Source organism: Epinephelus fuscoguttatus, linkage group LG18, assembly GCF_011397635.1.
Source record: "Epinephelus fuscoguttatus linkage group LG18, E.fuscoguttatus.final_Chr_v1".
NCBI lineage: Eukaryota > Metazoa > Chordata > Actinopteri > Perciformes > Serranidae > Epinephelus > Epinephelus fuscoguttatus.
The window spans coordinates 14,599,706-14,613,391 of NC_064769.1; the positions used below are offsets into that span (position 1 = coordinate 14,599,706).

Below are 13,686 nucleotides of genomic sequence, written 5' to 3' on the forward strand. Positions count from 1 at the left end.
TAGTATAAAGTAATTTACCTCAAAACGTTTTTGTCTAAATACCTTGATATCGATATTGCTTCAATAATGTAAGGTGGACTATTGGTGCTTTCACGTAATATTTACACAATGAGATTTTTGATAAATAGTTATCAGTAGTGTGGATATAAGGGATGGCATTTTAAGTAACTTCTAAACTCGAGAAGTAGCATTAAATTATTGTAGAGTACAGGTAAAAAAAAAATCTAACAGACAATTGGCCAATAACGGAAAACAAGTACAATTTGAAATGCATTTATTGAACAACCGGGCTTCAACTAGCCTACTAAACCATTAAGTCAAAGTTAACTTTAGAAAAGTCAGCAAACGTTCTGTTGCTGCTGTCACAAAGGTTGGACGCAGCACCGATGGGCTGTCTTTGGAGCTGCGCTCCTCAAGGTCAGTTTAACATCTACCTGGTTATTATGAGCTAACACAAGCATCCGACACCAAGCCATTAACCAGTCCCAGCAACCTCACACTGACACTGAAACAGCTTGACTCTGTTGGTAAACCCTTTAATAACCACTAGGTAACTTTAGCCGTGTGATGCTAACACTTCGCCCTATCACTGGTGGTTTCTAGGTGCAGAGCTCACACTCCTTCAGCAGTAATCTCTTGATGAACAGAGAGAACAACAGGGCAAAGAGTCTATGAGCAAAGCAATACACTGCATGTAGCTCCACAATTATATAAGATTTTTCCCCTTTTAAAAAGTAAAAAAATATATTTATAAAAATCATGTTCACAAGTGTGATGTTGAGCGGCAATTACTCAATAAATTAAACAAATGCTGAAGTCCAAACTGAGTACTCATACCCATTCCTAGAGGATATAATGACGAAGTGTGTAAAGGGAAACAATGGCACAGCTGGAACAGTCTGGTAAGTTCAGAAAATTACTTTACTGTAATGCAGCCTTTAAAACCAGGAAATTACAACACTTTCAATATTACAATCTCAAATATAAGGCGATATCTATTCTTATATCATGACATAATACTAACATATTGCCCAGCTCTAAACTCTACCTTTACACTATCCCTTCATTAATGTAATGGCTTAAGGACATGGCATCTCCCTTTCTGCTGTTACTGATAAATCTATATTCTTTTTTAACAGGTACACTAGTCACATCCTGATGTCCAGGTTTTCTTGCTAAATGTTACCACTAAAAATGCGACATTCATCAATCAATCTGGAGGACAAATTGAGCCCTGCTACTTCTCGTAGCTTGGAAACAGGAAAAAAAAGATGCATAAGGAAGTTGTTGCTAAAAATGGACCAGAAAAATAGGCAGCGGCAGAGTGAGGAGCAGAATATCTGACAGATTGCAGCTTTGATAAGGCAAACAGCAGAATCCTCTCTGGAGAAAGATATCCAAGTCTTCTTCAAACAGAATAGACTACGCCGTCTCCAGTACACAGCCAAACACTTAACTGTCTGGTGGTTTTATAGGCCACTCTGTTTGCATCCAAAAACCGCCCAAGATACGACTCAGCTGTGATCCTAACCTGCGATGCTCAAATCAGGCACACAAATTATGATGTTTAAGCACTTGTAATGTTCTATTTGGCTACAGTTCAAGATACAACAGAGAGATTTCCACAACATCCATGAGAGCAGTCTTTTTTTACTGTCAGGTTAGCATGTGAAGATGGGGGTTTGGGGCTACTCTGTCCTGAGACCAGACTTGGTGGGCGAGCTGTCTGCCTCCATGCACACAAAGCACCCTATGATAATTTGGCATTTCAGAACTGTGTCGTCCAAAAAGTTGTTCCCACTTCTCTGACTGGTTTGACCTATGGTTCAGCGCTCAGTGTGTCACTTTATCAGCCTCAAAAAGCACACTGCAACAAGCTGACAGCCAAACCACTGATGGTGCACCACAGTGGGGAAGAAAAAAAAAGGAGAGGACAAGAACAAAAAAATGAAAGTTCTCCATTGTGGACAAGAGGGCATCAAGGAGACAAGTGATATTGACTTGAGGCAGTGATACAGCCAAAAGAAAAGACTGTAGAGCAAGAAAAAAAATCATCGCTTGGCAGCCGGTTACACTTCGCGATGACACACTGCCTACAGTGTTAGGCACAGTCAATAAATGTGTGTGTGTGAAATGTTATAGAGAATGTTCTGTATAAAAGAAACAAAATGCCAATGTGTGGTCCAATGGCAGCATGCCCAGCTTGCCAAATGACATAACATGCCTGCTTCAAACAAAGCACTACACTGTATTGTAGGCCTATTCAACCTATCTTTACATTCTGTGTTAGCTGTCAGTCGCATATGTAGTTCTTCCGTATTTTGTAAGCACTTACATTCGTTGACATTCAGTGTATCTAGGGATTTTCTCCAAGTACACATAGGTAAGCGGCAATCTATCATACATGCTATAATGCAAAGCTTAGTCAAACTTTTCATCTCTTCTGACAAATAAACAATAAATTAACAGATGCAAGAGAACAGGCAGCCCCTTGAAAGAAATACTGGCCAGCGGTGGAGGAGCTGCCTTGGCATGCACCTAGAGATAGACAGAAAAGCACCTCCTCAGACATATAAGGAGAGGACCGGGCTTGAGGCTGCCTGTGCTGTGCTGTTGTTGTGTCTTCCTCTTCTATATGGCAGCAGAGAGCTCCCACTGAACTGAGGGAAACATTACAGCTGCCCTCTTCTTTGCCGGCTGAGCGCCAGCAATTCCCTTCTGCAGAACATGCACACACAACAGGCACTAATGTATGCAGTGATTTTATCAGTAACATGCACATTAAAGTGACTGAATGAGATTTAATCATAAAATGTCCCCATCTTCACTTCATTATGTTATCAGGAAAACTGCAGGATGTAGTGTAACAAAAAGCTCAAATCTTGCGACCTCCTACGTCGGTCCTCCACGCACAAAAACAGCAGTCCCGAACCTGCGAGGCCCAGACAGAATGGGCCTTATACAGCCAAGAACATCAATACTATGTTAGGCTGGATCTGCCGTTTGTTTTATCAAACATCAAACTCAGGACACAGACCCCAGAGTTACTGAGAATTTATAGGAAATAAATACTACTGCAGTTACAAAACCCTTTCAGGAAATCCCTTCCCTTCTTCCATGGAACAACATCTTTGTTACGTCAACAACCATTTCACTCTCCTTCGAAGATGTTTCGCCAAGGCGAAGGTTATACAAAAGCGTGAATTGGTGAATTGATTATCCAGACCTACTTGTGCTCTTTTTAATTGCTGCAGCTCTTGACATTGTGCAGACATTTAATCTAGTTGTCATGGCAACTGAGGGCCTACAACGGGCTTAATTTCACAAGTCAATGAAACTAGTGTTCTCGTCTGTGGTGGAAATCTGAGAAATTTGACATAAGAGGAATGTAGGAGTTGTTAGCGGACCACAGCCTTAAAGCAGAGCAATGAAACTAACAGATGAACAGGCCGTGCAGTGTCTGTGTCCATGTTTTTTTCCTAGGAGCATCGCAATGTGTTTGTTTTGAGTTCTTTTGACTGAGCCTACGGCTGAAATCCTGCGGCATCAGATCTGGCAATGTGTCAGAGAGTTCACAGGAAGAAAACTGTGAAGACATAGGCGGTCACAAATAAAGTCAGAACAATTCATTCCAGTTTGTTAATAACCCTTGTGTTGAAATGAAAGCAGAACTATTCTGGGAAAATGGCATAAAAAGCAATACAGGTGTGCGACAATATCAGTTTTACAACCATCATATTTTATTTGGTGGCACATGGATGTTTTATTGGCATAATTGAGACTAATCCATAAAAGAAAGTACTACCAGAAAGCCCATTATCACCGATGGAAATGGCACTTGATGTTACCAAGACAATATGATGTCTATATAGTCTGAAGTGGAAACAAACTGCATGAAGTAAATTGAAGAGGTTTGAGTTCGCAGTGGGTGGAACTAAGTAAATCAACTACTGGTGAAAGCTGTCAAAACAAACAAACTGCAATTAAAGTTAATGTGTGATGTATGCAACAGAGGGAGTGAAGGGTAAGAGGTTACGAAGTGTGAATCTTACCAATCTGTTTTCATCAAACACCTCGAAGAGTAGCCTGTGATTCTGCGGACACACCTGTGTTGGCAACAAAATAACAGGGGAGATTATACAGCAGTCATCTCATAGTTATGTTACATACAAAGCCAGTGTAAATGTACATGCATACAAACACTTTTTAGGCAACAACCTGTTTGTTTTTGCATCACAATAAATCATGACTAGTGGCTTGTCAATCAGCGATACTCAAATGGTTATAACATAGGGCTGAACTATAATTCTTTTATAAATAACCAGTCAGGAGTAATCATATGCATGTAGCTAAGCCTCTAAAGTCTAATATGGTCCATTTGATTACAGTTCAGGAGGAGGTGGCACTGACTGTTAAACTGCAACTAAAGATTAACAACTCTGACACTACCGCTCTAGAGTAAACAAGAGAAATAACAGAGCATCGTAGTGGAGGGTGCTGGTAAGAATCTGACACATAGTAAAGCATGCAAAGAGTTCAAAACGTGAACTCACTCTGAAGTAGAATTCCTCGTTCCATTTGGGATTGAGGGTCTGAAACACAAAGCATAGACGTGGTTAGACTAATAATTCATTATCAGTGAACACTATCATTAGTCTTACGCTGAAAACAGCACAGATGTATGAAACCTATCCAACTCGGAGTGAGAGAAGAGAGTCCAAGTGAGAAATTAGGCTCTATCTTGTGCGTCAATGATCCTCTTAGGTTGTTAGGAAGTTTGTAGCTAACAACATGTCCCAGTGATTGGCATTAGTCCCTAGATTAACAACCATGAGGATTTTCATCCACTTTCTGGATGGGTCAGCTCAGTGTGTGGACGCTCAGACTCTCTCCTTCTGCCTCACACATTTGATATTTTATTGGACTGAGAACTATTTGACACATCTCATTAAAATTCCTTGGGTGATTGAAAAGACTTAAACACCAGAATGTCAATGAAACCTTGATTTCACAGGTCACTCTGATTAATAAACACTTTACAACATTTTACGGCAGCGATGAAATAACATCTCCATTTAAACAACTGCTGACAAAGCAGAATTACAAATGAACCCACTGCCCTTTCACCAAAAGCCAATTTAAATCTAAAATCAGTCTTGAAAATTTTTCTAGAATAGTATGCCAAATATCAATGTTTGGTATAGGCTCAGGGTATCTTCTGGTTACTGATGCTAATCTCAGAGTGGCTCTTCATTTCTCATCGCCATCTTGCCACAAGCTATACTTTTATACTCAACGACAAAGACGCCATCAAAGGTGTCCCATTTAAAGACACACAGAACCCACGGAAGAGCCGAGCAGTGATGCTTCATTTTCTGCTCCACATAGCAGTGCATTGTCAGCTATTTATATCCAGTAAGGCAACCGTGGCCACTGGCAGCATATGTCTGCCTGCGTGGAGGCCTGAGCTGCCCGACTCCAGCAGAGGCTTGGCTGGCAGCTACATGAAGCTAACCTTAACTAGCAGGAAAGGAGACATTTACAAAAGGAGCTGAGTCAGGCTATTTTACAGTGTTAGAAGCCAACAGCTTCACTGGGATTTCTCCCCTGTATATTATATAACTTGTAATGCACAATAGCATGCATTACAGATTCTGGATTAAATGAGAACATGTGACAGACCTCTATAGGCTTCATTTCAGCTCAGAGAAATGCACAATGTGAGCAATCATTATGGACATATGGTTCAAAATCACAGCCCACTTCAACATTAAAATATCCTCTTAAGAGTTTATACTAATAGCAAGTAATAGCTCCCCCTGCTGTGAACAGATTTCCTCCCAAAATAGGCCACTGAGGTGAAAAGAGCTTGCCCAATGTCTCCCTCTACGCTCTACAGAGCAGAAAAGGAAGCACTGCCTTCTGCTTCTTTACTGTGGTTTCCATCTCTAGAGACGATATGATGCACTGATATGAAGGAGAGGTGGTGGCAGCACAGGGGGTGGGGCTATTCAGAGAACATAGTAATCTCAAATCTGTGACTCAAAAGGGGAGTGAACAAAGTCACATTTAAATGGCTGTGCAGTAAAAGCGTGGTGCAGGTGTGTGGGAGGGGATTACTGCTGCAGGAGTGGCCAATCTGATATGATGAAAACAAATCAGAGTTTGTTAGGTCTCAATCTACGAGCCTACGGTCTGTGCAGGACACAGGAAGGAGCAGCACTATGCTACAGATGCATGCATCAGAGCCACTTCTTACTTTAGGACTTACCTTTTTAATGGTTTTTGTTTGGACTAAGGCAAGCTCTTTGTTTTCATCCGCAACATAGAGGGACAGTTTGACGTAGGGATCGCTGCAGAAACAAAACAGGAATAAAAGAAGAATCAGTTTCATCTTGAGCTTTTCACAGTTCTCACTTTGCAACAGCTCATGCAAATTCACAGGTACAAATCGGCTCCCAACAGTCATAAGAGTATTCAACAAACATTATTTACAGATCGTATTGCTGACAACAAGAAACACACATAATAGTACAAAACCAACACTTTTCCAACATCTCTCTCCAAAAAAAGGCCAAAATACTATGAACAAATAACTGTTTAAATCAAGCAATATCTGACTAAAACACAAAAATCTGACCAAGCATTAAGTGGCAACTTTATGGCTATACTTAGCGACTTGTATTTAACTTTCATTTCGCTGAGCTGAGACGTCTCTAAATGCAGCTTTCAGTCATGTCAATCACTGCTCATAAACTGTGGTCAAACTGTCACTAGGCAGCGCTGATCAAATATGAATCAATATTCGGTGACTGCATTGCCTATTTCTCACCTCTAATGTTTTCAGAAACATATTGCAGTGTACTGTTAAGCTGTAAAATGAGAACGTTTGTGACCCCGCCACCATGTTGAAAACAGTTGTGCGAAAATGGCCCAGCGGCTAGAGCAAATGTTCTCATTTAACTGCAAAACAGTACACTTAAATATGTGTCTGTAAACATCTGAGGTGAGAAACAGGCAATGCAGTAACAGAGTTGATTTATATTTGATCAGCACTGCCTAGTTTGGCAATTTGACGGCAGTTCACGACCCGTGATTACCATGATTGACAGCTGCATTACAATCTCCTCAGCTCTGATTGCTTGATGTCCTTCAGCCACAGTAGATTCTAGCAAATGCCATCAGAGGCACTATGAGGAGGACAAGATATTTTGCACAGACTATGTCTCTCTTATACTTTTGTCAGGATATGGTGACAGTTTTCAGAAAATATGACAAGTTTGTTACCAACTGAAGCTTTAAGTACTTGACAGTTTTTAATTCTATATACTGAAACACACTTTTAGGTCTTAAAAGAAATTAGGGATCCCCTTCTTCTACAATAATAAACAGAATACTGTACAGCCTAGTGTGCCTAACCTCAACTCGTCCCATTCCCAGTCTACATCATTTTAACTGTGGGCACAGGTACCACAGCCCATATTGCTAAGCTTCCTACACTCTGACAAACTGCCTGTTTCCAGACCTGAAACCTGAGTCTGCCACCAACAACCACAGCAGATAAAAACTGCTTGCATTTAGGTATTATGAGATAAGGCTATAATGTCTTATTGACAAAGCAGAGGGCTAAAAATAGAAACTGCAACGCATTTTGAGGTAAGCAGTGCAAGTAGTAAGCAGAGTATGTGACTGTGCCATTTAAAAATAGCCAGTTGGTTTATTTGTAGGTGCTGACAGGGGAGAAAATCTCCAGTGAGTTCTGGATAGAGAGGCAGAGCTGCACTATTTACCAAGCAGACCAATTACTCTACTGATCTCAGTCCCAACAGGCAGTACAGGGTAAAGTGTCAGGTTATAACCTTTCCAAAAACCTCCCTGAGAAAGAAAACTTCTCACAAGTCTGACTGTGACAGTGAAGATTTTTCAGTCAGTGACTTTGCACGTTCCTACATGAAGCTTTTTATATTAAGACCAAACCTGGATGACAAAACCGCTGTTACACATTTATGTTTCTGTTGTCTGTTTTCTGGCTGCAGCAATTTCATTTGTGTGTAGTCTAGATTACATAATGCAGGTAGTATGTGGAGAGGTGGCACTGTCTAACAAAAATAGTGGCGGCACTACCTGAAGGTTTGTTTGCTGTCTGCTGTGAAAAAGTCCTATAGGGCTGGATATCGCCGCGGATTTCCCAAACTGATTCTGATTCACAAGGTCCCAATTTGAGTCGAATCATGATCTAAATTAATATCAATTAATTTGGGGATATTCCAGTTACAATACCAATTTTTTTCTCTTGGGTATGAACGCAACTCTCAGAGAACTAATGCTGTAAATTGTACAAGGAACCCTCTAACCTGGTGCAATAATAAAAAAAAATGAATAAGTAACAGAACTCCCTTTGCACAGCCAGTCTCAAGGATCAGGTGCTGGTCGGACGCAGAACATCTTCGATTAAAATCATAAACATAAACCACCGCAACCTGAACTGAATACCTGCAATTATTTTAAAAGCAAACAATGCATTACGCCCGTGGCTTATTCAGGTTCGCGATTCCCACTTCACCCAAATCTTTGCATGAGCGTGTGGGTGAAATGTAGCCTGGTTCTAGTATATTACTGAGGATTCGAAAGCTATAATTTTCAACAACGCCGTACAGACATATGTCCTTGCATATGAAAGTTGCAACAACCTCAGTACTTTTTTGGACAAGCAGAGAACTGGATAGTAAATGCCTGTTCCAGTGGGGTTTGTTTCAGGTCGGATATTTTCGCAGGTCGCTTATCTGGATGATGTTTCCTTAAATGGTTTCAGAATTGTAGCATTTCTTTGCTTTTGTCCAGCTTTTCTCAGTCTTCATAGTTTTTAAATCCAAAATGCAACCAGACATCTCCCCTTAGGCTTGTTGGCACCTTCAGTGGAACAGCTTACGGCATGTTTGGATTCAACTGAGGTTCGCTAGTCTCTCATGTGGTTGATGTGTAGATTAATAGTTTGGTCAATAAAACATCAGAAAACACTGAAAAATGCCCATCACAATATCCTGAAGCCCAAGATAACCACATCAAAAGTCTGTTGTCTGACCAACAGTCCAAAACCTTGCTTAAATGATTAATCTGTGATCCAAAGAATTGATGACAGATTGATTAATTGATTTATCGCTCATCTACTTCCGAGGGGCCAAAATTTCCCATAAAGCTCCCATTTCTCTGTCCCATTCCTGCTTATGTGCGTCCTGAAATGACTCATATCAATGTGAACACAATCTGCTACATAATGAGCATATACATTTATAGATGTCATTTCAGGACACAACTCTATTGTGTGTAATTAAACGACAGACAAAACAACAAGCTGCAGGCTACATGTAGAACAGAGACACACATCCTCTAATTCCTCACACCAACACAATCTCTAGCTTTCAGTCTTCCCGGATGACACCAAGGAAGTGAATATCTTTTTTTTCCCAATGCCCTGGGTGAGATGTTGGTGTTACATGTTGAATTTCCTGTGTAATAAATGACATTTGGACTGCAGTGGCTAGACTTGACACACAAGATAGAAATATGATTTGAAATAGCAATTCAAACCATCTGAATGCATTTTAAATCTGATTTGCAATAATCACTTTCCAGGCAATTTTTTTCCCTGCCATCAGACTTGATATAAGCAGCAATCTAATTCCAGTATGGATATATCCAAAATTAGATTTCGCCTGCCAGTTGGAGTGCGGCCCTGCATTGATTCTAAGGAAGTAGCTGAGAGGGAGCGAAAGGAAAAGGGCAGAAGCAGAGATGGGAAATATTAAAAAATGAGCCGCGAATGTACCCAAAGCAACTGCTGTTGCTTGATTGTTAATTAACATCTCCAGGAACCCCACAGCCTCTAATTGTGTGTTTGTGTGGTTCTGTGATGTGCTGTGACTAAACTAAAACAATGGCCCTACTGTATCACGACCGCACTGAGACTCCTTCTTGTCTCCTTGCCTTTATCAACAGAGATCCTGCTGAGGGAGACAGGGTACTTAAGGTCAACACTGGGAGATGAAAGCTAACAAGGGTGGCTGGATTCAAATGGTACCTTGGTCCACTTGTTGTTCGATTGCACGCGACTTCCTCGCACCTCGCTAAATCAACAAAAACAAAACCTATGGGTGTTTCTCTTCGTCCGAAATAACCTAGAAGAACACAATAGATCAAAGTAGCTGTATCACAGAATAAAGCAGCAACGGGGACGGGTTTGGAGCAAAAAAAAAAGGAGAAAAGAACAAGCCAGCACTGTTTGAGCATCTTATGAGGTGACAGACTGCCAAGTCAGCACTGTCTCCTGTGGTAGCTCGCCACACATCCAGACCTCATTCAGTGTTTCTTCATTACAGTTCAGATTTCTCCTGAGCCAGGCTGAGCTGTCCTGCCAGCAGGGCATCAGGATGCTAACACATGCACTCTGGCATGTGAGGAGCACTCACACAGTGCTAAACATGCCAGGCTCCTTCTCCGACAATGTCCGCTCTCTCATAGCTCAAATACAATGCATTACTGTAAACGACAGTAGGGTTAGTGTTCAGAATTAGATGAGGCTTACACTAGTCATACGATGATTTCAGCCAGATACCAAGTGCATTAAAAAAAAAACGCAGTTTAAAGTCGTTATCCATAACTGTATGAGAAATAAAATAATTGAATTCTGATTGTGTGAGTAAAGCTTTGCTCTGACTGGGTGTTGTCTCATTCAGACTATTCTTGAACCTTCTCGTGCTTGTTGTTTACCAGCAGATGTTACTGATGCAGTTAAAAAATGATAACATGCGATCTTCAGTGAGACAGCCTTGGATGGCATTGCTGCCGTACTGCTTCATGCATTTGCATTTTATTTTCAGTGCAAAGCTATTCAGGTATTGAAGTGGACCTTTGTGGGCCAAACAGCTGACTCTTGAACAGGAATTTCAATTCAGCTGTCGGAGAATTTGCTCTCAAGGGAGCATGTTGTCGAGAATGCATATGAAAAAAGCAACAGCACTGCAGACACTGAATCACATGTGGATCCTTAGACATACAGTGGTGGAAAAAAGTTTTCGGACACCCTTAAAATTTTACACAATCTCAAATATTATCATGAAATATTTGTGGAAAAATCTTTTTTGTGTTTCAAAAGGTGTGGCTGCATTAGACAGATACAAACAAATACAAATTATATTTTTTTGTTTATTGTTTACAAGAAAAACTAACAAAACTAAATTCTTGACAGTTTCAATATGTCAGTTCTCAACATTGTCGGTATCAAAGTCAACAAATAACAGAGAATGTGTTCAAAACTGAACAAAAAATAAATAAACCATCACATCATCAAATTAATATTTAGTAGTCCTGCCATTGGCACGTAGTAGAGCTCTAATCCTGGCTGGCATGTTCCCCACGAGCCTTTCATGCTGTTGAGGGGTAATCTTGTCCCATTCTTCTTGAATTACAGCTTTTAATTCTTCTAAATTCTTTGGTTTATGCTTTGAAACAGACCTTTTGATAATCCACCACAGATTTTCAATGGGGCTCATGTCCGGGGATTGAGCTGGCCACTCTAAAGACCTGGATACTGTGCTCCTGCAGCCATGTTCTACTGGCCTTGGATGTGTGGCAAGGGGCATTATCTTGTTGAAACATCCAGTTTTTACCTCGACGGAACAGTGCATGCGCAGAAGGGAGCATGTGGGTTTCAAGAATGGTACAATATTTGGTAGAGTTCAATGGGCCATCACAGACAGTGAGATGACCAACACCAGCAGCACTCATGCATCCCCAAACCATGATACTGCCTCCACCATGCTTGACAGTAGGTACTGTACATGCTGGAGATAATGCTTCGCCTGGCCTTCTGCGTACCCTCACATTAGTAGGAGGAAGATAAAGCTGGAAACTGGACTCATCTGACCAGAAAATCTTCTTCCAATTCCTGGCTGTCCAGTTCTTGTGTGCCTGGGCCCAACGACGCCGGGCTAACCTCAGTCTCTCATTGATCAGGGGCTTCTTGATAGCCTTGTAGGACCTTAAGCCATGATCTAAAAGTCGGCCACGTACAGTGCGGGTGGAACACTGGACACCAGTTTGGTTTGACCACTGCTGCTGAAGCTCCTGTGATGTCATTCGGTGGTTTTGCCTGCACATGCGGATCAGGATGCGGTCATTTCTTGCTGAAGAAACCCTTGGACGCCCAGATCTTGGTTTGTCTTCCAAGCTGTTGATTCGTCTGTATTTCTGCAGAGTGTATCCAACTGCTGAAGGACTGCATCTGCACTTCCTGGCTATTTGGCGGCAGCTGTACCCTTCCTGGCTGAGAATCTTTATCTTCAGGCATGTTTCCTGCGTTAGGTTCCTTGTTTTAGCCATTTTTGTGTCTGAAGAACTTTCCAATGTGCTGGCTTTATGTAGACACGAAGCTTGGCAACAAAAATTGTGTCTTTTAATAAAAAGAACAACCTTCATCACTGTACCAAAATGACCCAATACTCAAAATTTCTTATGTATTTTTATGGAACCAATCAATTTTAAGTTTTTTATGGCTTTTTTGGATTTATTTAGTATTTTGGCTGTGACTGTACTAAGAGAAATTGCACTTGAAGACCTAAGAGTGATTCTTAATGCGATATTTCACAAATGCATGGGGTGTCCGAAAACTTTTTTCCACCACTGTAACCTTATTTTAGACAATCTTAAAATATATTTTACTCTCTTCCCATACACCTGACTTTACTTATAGGTTAGTGTATGCAGGGCTCAACAATAGGGATTGCCTGATTGCGCAGGGGAAGTAAGATGCAACAATGGGATAGTAAATCTGGCAACTCAAAAAGAATTAAACACATAGGCCTACTTATTTCCTTATCTAATGATGTAAGTAGGTACAGAGTGAGGCATCTCGCTTTCTTCTTATTTCCGTCGAAACTTGCACATGCGCAGTACCAATAGAGCACAAAAAGAGCAGCGGGTAAAGACAAAGTTGATGAGCTGAAGCACAAGCAATCAGTTCAATTATCCTGAAAACAGGAGGTTGGTTGGGTGGCGTTACAGGATGTGAGCGAAAATCAAACTTAGTGTTGTGCAGTTTACTGCAAGTTTGAGAGTCAGGTGGATAAAACAGGGTTGTTTTTAAAAGGCATGTCGAGTTTCCGAAAAACAAATCTGCAGCAGAAAGGATGGTCCACGGTTCCAAGAAAAATAAACAAGTATTATCAAGTTCTTCGGCTGAATGTTGCATGTGGCCTGGACTAAGAGCACAGAAATGGTACGTACATAAAATGATAACTGATTTAGCTGTGCCTGATGGTCACTCCGTGTACTATTAAGAGATTGCAGCCCTCTAGTACTGCAGGTACAGAGGCGGGTAATTAAAATTCAGAGGGCAGAAGTCACAGCGCTCAGCCATGCTAAAAAATAACTATACACAGACTTCAGAGGGGTGTTATGTAACATGGCATAAAAGTTGTGATAACAGTGGGTTACACTTCATCACAGAAACACACAAGGAGAGAGGAGGTCTGACAGCACAAGAAAAGACCTCTTGATGAACACAAGACCCACAAAAGTTTAACATCTGTGTCTTCCTACGTGTGAGAAAGTATGTCTTGACAGAGTATGTGGTATGGTATAATTATTAGTCACGCTTTTATCTGGGAAAACTGTAATAGAGGTGGGTTA

General features: G+C 41.0%; 1 protein-coding gene across 2 annotated transcripts in view; it reads right to left on the reverse strand.

The window, feature by feature from the left end:
* Nucleotides 1–13,686, reverse strand: part of nedd4l (NEDD4 like E3 ubiquitin protein ligase) — a 58,352-nt gene that overhangs the window by 41,163 nt on the left and 3,503 nt on the right. For both annotated transcript variants that reach the window (XM_049603417.1, XM_049603415.1), the window contains exons 3-5: nucleotides 6,272–6,353; nucleotides 4,554–4,592; nucleotides 4,053–4,106 (exon numbers count right to left, since the gene is read on the reverse strand). In XM_049603417.1, coding sequence (XP_049459374.1) covers nucleotides 4,053–4,106; nucleotides 4,554–4,592; nucleotides 6,272–6,353 — 175 coding nt within the window. The remainder of the gene's footprint in view (nucleotides 1–4,052; nucleotides 4,107–4,553; nucleotides 4,593–6,271; nucleotides 6,354–13,686) is intronic.